Source organism: Austrofundulus limnaeus, unplaced genomic scaffold (genome assembly GCF_001266775.1).
Source record: "Austrofundulus limnaeus strain Quisiro unplaced genomic scaffold, Austrofundulus_limnaeus-1.0 Scaffold23, whole genome shotgun sequence".
In the NCBI taxonomy this organism is placed as follows: Eukaryota; Metazoa; Chordata; class Actinopteri; order Cyprinodontiformes; family Rivulidae; genus Austrofundulus; species Austrofundulus limnaeus.
In genome coordinates this window covers 3,312,807-3,320,730 of record NW_013952425.1, presented here as the reverse complement: position 1 = coordinate 3,320,730, position 7,924 = coordinate 3,312,807, and the positions used below count along the sequence as shown (strand labels likewise).

Here is a 7,924-nt window from a genome sequence, read left to right as displayed (position 1 = left end):
GCTGTGACGTATGCGGCCGACAAATTCGACCTTCAGAGGACCCGGCCTGCCGTTTTGGACACAGCCAAAGACGTTTGACACAGACAGTCGTCTTAGCAGTTAGCTGTTAGCAACAGTGTCCACTAATTTTTACTTGTTAAAGGGCTTAGCTTCAGAATTAATAGGTTTAGTGTTCAAGAAACTGCATATTTTTAGTTAATAATACGAACTGTTGCYGTCAACCCTGTTTGTCTGGTAACAAAATTAACTTGTTAGCTGTGTCCACCATTGARCATCGATAATAATTTTGAGAAGACATTGCCACCCTTATTTGCCATTTTTAGCGTGGAATATCAGAAATACCTGTTATAATACCTTAACCATGAATGGGAAAGCCTTAAGACRTTGGCTGCAACTCCTAATTTGACTGTTTGATCATATCCAAAAACTTTTATTACATTACTTTTACATTATATTTTTACACTGGACACAATTTTTACACAAAATTAAGGTCGATGCCGTGGTCAGTAAGGGCGTTTGGCGTAAAAACAATTATCAAATCTTTCATTCAAACTAAATGGGGCTTTTGTGAATTCATTAAARCCCACCGCTGTCATCACTAAATGTCACTTCTAAAGATATCCCGACAGTTTTTTTTCCAAGTTTTTATTCTTGTTCTTTATTGTACCAGCGTACCAAATAGTAAAGTACTCACATAATGTTGTGACTGGTGATTCTTTGCTAAAAACATTATTTTGACTGTTTTCCGGTGAAAATAGTGGTACATATTWTCCTCAACACAACCTTGTGTCCATTTGCTCGAGGCTTTCCTTCCCATCATGAGCCCTAAACGGACCGAACATAAAGCTCACAGCAGGAACACATTCTTCCAGCATAATGAACAGTGTTCACCACGGGGAAAAGAAAAAAAAAGAGCTTTCCATTATTTCTCGGCTCATTATGCAGCAGACTGATGGCTTCATCAGCTTCTGACATTGATCCTTTCCTGTGGTAAAAAGGGCAGAGGGAGATGTTGCCATGACAAACAGGTCAATAAGTGCCTCTAAGCTGTCTTTCTTTGACACTCCTGGACACGTTAGACTGTCCACATTGCATTGCATCAGCCGGAAGTCGGCGCKCAGATCGAAGGTAAAAGCCGAGCTCGTTCAGGAATGTTCTGAGCGCGAACTTCAACTCGAACAGTTAGAGAAAGCTTTTGTTTGTTACGGCAGCTAATCTTTGGTAAAATGTTCTTAACAGAGCTCCACCACGCAGACACGCCCTCACTCCTCCACTTTGCTGCTCGACACGGACTCAGGTGCGTCGCCGACCTGCTTCTCCARTGTCCCGGCGCCGAGCGGGCTCTGCGCACGGCCTGTCGCCGCGGCCAGACTCCCGCCGAGGTCGCAAAAAGTCACGGCCACATGGAGCTTCACGTCCTGCTCAAAGACACACTGGTAACTCATGTTTACCTTTTTTTTTCTTGTGCTGCCCCCACCCCCTTCAGCCTCTGAATAAAAAGATGCCCACTGCCCTCTAAATCCAACAGGAGGCTTCTTCTTTCTGTCATAGTTGATTCAATAAACTCTACATTTGTTCAAATATGTCATCAGTGTTGCTTCTGTGCCTGTTTTAGCAAACTATGCCATGAACTAGTCGACACATTTTAACAAAACTCTCAGAAAGTAGTCAGCTCACATCAAGACAAGCRGTGGGCGTGTCTGCGCTAATCAGCTAACAGCTAACAGTGGAACAAATTTTTCACTTAGCAAATTAACTTTTTCACGTACTTTGAAAAATGTTTCCAAACTAATTAGCTTCCGTTAAATGCAGTTTTGCCAACTTTATGTCAGCTAACAGCTAACTAACAAGYTAACATCAACAGGTMATCTCAGTCCCTTCAGTCTTCAGCTGGAAAGAGACAAAGACGTGTGATGCAGACTGAGTAACAGTTGTCTTAGCGGTCAACAATTAGCTGTTGTAATTAGAGATTGGTAAAATGGTAAATGGCTTGAACTTATATAGCGCTTTATCAAATCCACTTTACACTTCAGACATTCAGTCATTCACACACTGATGGCAGTAAGCTACATTGTAGCCACAGCTGCCCTGGGGCACAGATGGTACATTCACACCGAATGCGTTTTGAGCTGCAAAAATGCACCCAACGCCTCCAGTTGGACACTCTACGTTCAGACCAGGACACAGACTAGAGGCGTGTCTGAATAGGGAGGAGCATCGTGGTTTTTTTCCGGTCTGTCTTCAACAGATGAAATAAAGATAAAATAAAGAAAATGGCATTGCTTTATTTACTAAAGAGCAAGGGAACATTGCGCACACCAGATAATTTAGAGGCRTTTTTTTTTCGGTTAGTTTCACCACTCCAGGACCTCGAGCTGACAAACTATCTTTTTGTCCCGAGCCCAGTTTAACACCGCGGTCAGTTTAATGAGCCGCTGACCCACATCGGTGCTGATATCTCCAGCCAGAACACCAACTGCAGACGGTTGATTTCAGCTAAACAGCTCCGGTCCGTCTGTTTCAGGTTAGTGGGCAACATTCAGGAAACTGTCACGTGGAAAAATTAGTCTCTCTGATTGGTTGACGCCGCGCGTCGAGCAGCAAAAGTTCAGATTTTTGAACTCGAGTGTCGACTGCTTTGGACGCACCGCATGCACGGAAAATGCTCTACCGCTACCTTCTGCTTCKTTGCGCGCTACACTAAACAGACCTGTTGTGTTGCAAGACCCCTAGAGGCCCATCCACCATGGACTTTGCATGTAAACTGGCAGCTCCTACAGCTCAAAATGCATTCGGTATGAATGTAGCATGACATAGGTGAGGCTGCCATGCACCGGTGCCACCGGACTCTCTGACCACCATCAGTAGGCAAGGCAGGTGAAATGTCTTGCCCAAGGACACAACGACTGAAAAGGCTGGACAGGGGATCGAACCGGCGACCTTCCAGTTCCAGGACAACTCCCCTAACCACTCCACCACAGCTGCCCACTAATCACAGAGATTAGTGTTAGCTGCTGCTAATTTTTACTTGTTTAGTGTTAGCTTTTGCTATTTTATGTTTACATGTTTAGTATTTTATTTTATTTTATTTTATTTTACCGTTAGTCAAGCTATATATTTAACTTTTTGGTTAGCTCTTCCCACTGGCGCTAACAGATCGCTAAGTCCCTTGGCTATGTCCAAAACGGGAGGCCGGGTCCTCCGAAGGACCCAGCCTACCCGGTTGATGTGGGCCGGGTCCTTGTTAGACCGGGAAGACTGAAGAAAAGTGGGTGTGAATTAAAACGTATTATTTTCTCTTGCTTCGTCCACCATTACTAGCATTAAAAAACCTCCGATCGGTCCGCAATGCATTATGGGATATGGTGGGCCGGGAAGGATCCATCGGACCAGTCATTCAAATTGGGTCAAAGGAAGGACGCATTTGTCAGCTGCATCGGAGGAGTCTTCGGTTCTGGACAGCCTCCATCGCGGCGCTGTGATGTAAGCGGCCGACGAATTCGGACACGGTCCTTGTTTTAAATTTTGCTATGAACCAATGCAGTCGACCCTGTTTGCAAAACAAAACTGTCCCTTTGAGTTTGCACCACTCTCAGAAATGCTTTTAGGACCATGAGTGAGAGGTCCTTTATCTGTAATGAACGGATAAAATCGAGCCAAATAAACTTGGATGATCAGACCAACCTCCCTCCCACTTGTCTGTTGCGTCTCAGCTTGTAGCCGTTCATTAGTCTCATTCTTAATATCCAATAGTCCTCCTATAGAACACCCCCACTGAGTCTCGGCTGTGTTTGTTCGTGCACAACGGCTCATAGCATACATTCAGACAATTACGCAGTCATTAAAGAAGACGTTTCTTTGCATAAAATCTGCTGTTCTGTTCTGCTAATCTGGAGATTCCCACTCAAAATGCTTGTAAAGATCATCATCGCTACTCTCCTGCTAATAAGAGAAAATATGGATTTAATAGCTCAGACATATGCATGCGCAAACTCTTTCAGAGATAAACCTGAAGGACACTATATTTACATTAATGCCTATTTAATTAGAAACAATATCATAATGGGGGGGGGGGGGGATCATCGAGGGAAAAGTAAAGTGACGGACTGGAAACACTATACCTAATAAACATTAAATGATAAGACTAGATTCKAGTGGTGATGTTTTTAGAGATCAAAGAAGATTTATTAAATGGTTTTTTTGGGTTGTTTATATTTTGTGATGGACTTGTGACCTGTCCAGGGTGTCCCTCACCTCTCAACTGTTGACCAGCCCCACTAGCAGTTTTGACTAAAATGTCCCTCATTATTTAATATAGGAGGGGAGATAATGATTCACCAAAATGTCTTCAGTCCTGCACACAAAAGCTGAATTATTCAGGAAGAACAGAAACCCAGAATACAAATATAGAAAAGAACGCCGCTCTTATCTGCAATGTTTATGTCCTCGGTCGAACTNGTTACCGACATCTGGTGAAAATTTCATGTCATTAGCACCTCTAGTAAAATATTTACTGAGAAAAATGGTGACGTGTTCAATACTTATTTTACCCGCTGTAAATCATTCATTTTCTGCCCAGATTTCTAAAAATCGGCACCAGAATCGGCCTTCGAAAAAATCCCATTGATTAGCTTCTACTTTCCATCTAAAAACAATAGAATCAAGCATAAACCTGTGTATAAGTGTATAACGTATGCATTCCTTTAAGTTATTTATTTAAACAGAATTTAGTCTCTCTTTCGTAACGAGCTTTAAAATGCAGTGTCAGTTTGTACCAGATTTTATTTACACTCTTTCCTATGCAAATCTCTGCTCTCATCTCCCGTCCTCATTTGTTTTATTAGCAACTTTTACCTCCCTCTGATGCCTCGGGTCAACATATGGAGGATTTGAGCTTTGGGGGAAATTCAGACACCCTAACAGCTGCTGCAGCGTACTTATCTTCCCGGCAACCCCGCTAATTGAAACTGTGGCTGCGGAGCGAGAATGATTCGATCAGACGAGCTCGGAGCGAGCCGACGGGGGAGCGGAGGAGTCAGACAGATTCAGTCTCTCTGCAGGGACCTCGACAGGATTGTAGACCTAACATTCCTTCAAAGATTGCCTAATACATGATCTTATGATTACAGACCCTCAGCTTCTAACATGGCAAATTTCAGCTCAAAATCTATGAAATGGACTGAGCTTTGACCATTTTAGCATTGATTAACATCAGTTGGCTGTGGTGGCCATCTTTAATCGGGTTAATTCCAGATGTTAATGGATTGCAGAAGCACAGCCGATGATCACTTCCTGAGAGTTTCGCTAAAATTCGTCTAAAGCTCCTTGAAATATTTTGCTAACAGACAGACCGAGACAATCAGCTCCGTTAGTTATTAGCAAACATTTCCATTGCATATTTTGCTTGAGCGACCAGTGTGTGTTGGGAATGACTCTCAGCTACTCCAGCACCAAATTTTAGCTCAAAATCTGCAAAACGGACTGAGCTATAACCGTTTTTGCATTGACTAATGTTGGTTGGCTGTGGCGGCCATCTTAAATCAAGTTGACTCCAGATTTTAAAGATTTGCAGTCGCAGAGCTGACGGTCACTTCCTGAGAGTTTCATAAAATTCCATCTAAAGGCTTATGAGATATTTTGCTAACAGACAAAGAGAGTCAACATCAAAGGCTATCTGCAGTGTTTTATACGCAAATTTTGTGTGAGCAGCTTGTGCTTGGAGTGTCTGTTGGGAATGCTCTCAGCTACTCCTGCACCAATTTTTATGTCAATATCTATACATCTGGCAGACTTAAAGCCGTCTATGGGTTTGAGGAGTTCGGTTACCTGTGGTAGTCACTTTGAATCGGGTCATTGCTAAAAGTTAATGATGTGTTGCTGCGTATTCAACGACTATTTTCTGGGAGTTTCATTAAATCCCATGCTGTGGTTTCTGAGATATTTTGCTAACAGACACAAGTGAACAAAATCATTATTATCCAAGCGGTTTAATTAAAATAATAATTAAAACTCTTAGAATCCAAAACATTTGCTGTAAGCAGGTTTCAGCGTCGTTTCTTTGAGGTGAGGCTCTGCCCTTTCCTAACTAACCTTCAGCCCTTCCCTCCCTCCGCCGCCAAGCTTCAATTAATCAGGCCTTGATGCGTCAGTGATTTGGGCGCTGGTGGAGCAGCACTCTGTCAATAAATCCAAGATGGATCAGTCCCCCGCCTCGTCCACACAGGCTGAATCACTCACAGGGCCCTGCGTCACATCCACTCGCCTGCCCTGGCATCACACTTCTTTGTTAATTAGCTGTGAACGGCTCCGGCGGCGGCGGCGGGGGGAAAAAAAAGCTGAATTATTCAGGAAGAACAGAAACCCAGAATACAAATATAGAAAAGAACGCCGCTCTTATCTGCAATGTTTATGTCCTCGGTCGAACTGCACGACGTCACCGGCGTAAACCCCGCCGGGGTCGTTGTTTAATCATTTTTAACACCGGGTCCCTTTTTTTTCCCCCTGTGGACTGTGAAAGTAGACAGTCATTTCTGTGCAGCGTTTTGTTTGTGGACTCGTAGCCAAATTCAGGGAAGCCAAATGAGGCGACATGAAAACCTGTTTTCCTTGGGATTTGTCAAGTTCACGGTCTTTACTTTGCAAATACTGTGGTTGCCTTGTCCTGAGCTGCACCGCCACGACTGGTGAACTCCAGAAATTTGTTTACCATTTGAATGATAGTGCCACTGTTCTTATTCTGTGTGAAAGAACTGTAACTGGACCGGAGTAATAAAGAATTTTACTGCAGAAATACGCCACAGGTCCACCAATCTGGTTTTATTATTACAACAAGTACGCTACAGTACTGTGGAAAAATCGTGAGTCATCCCTCTTACTTATTTCTTGCTTCAAAGTAGCCAAACATTCTGTTAAAGTAGTCCTGACGATACTTTTTTTAGAAGAATATTTGCCTCTGTTGAATTAGAAGTCTCGATTCAGGCTCCTTACACAAATTAGTTCTGTTTTCAACATTTATTTTACCACACAATATGATGACGCTGGGGCCTAGAATGAGCAAAAGTTACGAGCTGCCTACCAGAGGTGGACACAGCTAACCAAAACTATAGCTTTTCCAGCTCATAATCTACTAACTAAAAAAATATAGCTTAACTAACATTAAACTGCTAAACATGTAAAATAAATTAGCACAGGCTAATGGTAAAGAGCTAAACTAGTGAAAATTAGCAGAAGCTAACACAAAGAGCTAAACAAGTAAATATTAGCAAAACTAATGCAAAAAGCTAAACACGTGAAAATTAGCAGACCATACAGAGCTCAACAAGAGAAAATTAGCATAAGCTAACGCAAAGAGCTAAACAAGTAAATATTAGCAGAACTAACGCAAAGAGCTAAACAAGTAAATATTAGCAGAACTAACGCAAAGAGCTAAACAAGTGAAAATTAGCAGAAGCTAATGCAAAGCGCTAAACTATTAAATATTAGCAGAAGCTAACGCAAAGAGCTCAACAAGTAAATATTAGCAAAACTAATGCAAAAAGCTAAACACGTGAAAATTAGCAGACCATACAGAGCTCAACAAGTGAAAATTAGCATAAGCTAATGCAAAGAGCTAAACAAGTGAAAATTAGCAGAAGCTAACGCAAAGAGCTAAACAAGTGAAAATTAGCAGAAGCTAACACAAAGAGCTAAACAAGTAAATATTAGCAAAACTAATGCAAAAAGCTAAACACGTGAAAATTAGTAGACCATACAGAGCTCAACAAGAGAAAATTAGCATAAGCTAACGCAAAGAGCTAAACAAGTAAATATTAGCAGAACTAACGCAAAGAGCTAAACAAGTAGCAGAACTAACGCAAAGAGCTAAACAAGTGAAAATTAGCAGAAGCTAATGCAAAGCGCTAAACTATTAAATATTAGCAGAAGC

At 42.1% G+C, this 7,924-nt stretch overlaps 1 protein-coding gene across 1 annotated transcript in view; it reads left to right on the top strand.

Moving 5' to 3' along the window:
- Nucleotides 1-7,924, top strand: part of LOC106514835 (B cell scaffold protein with ankyrin repeats 1) — a 29,427-nt gene that overhangs the window by 12,195 nt on the left and 9,308 nt on the right. Inside the window, exon 7 of the mRNA XM_014004285.1 lies at nt 1,240-1,436. Within this exon, the coding sequence (XP_013859739.1) occupies nt 1,240-1,436 (197 nt within the window). The remainder of the gene's footprint in view (nt 1-1,239; nt 1,437-7,924) is intronic.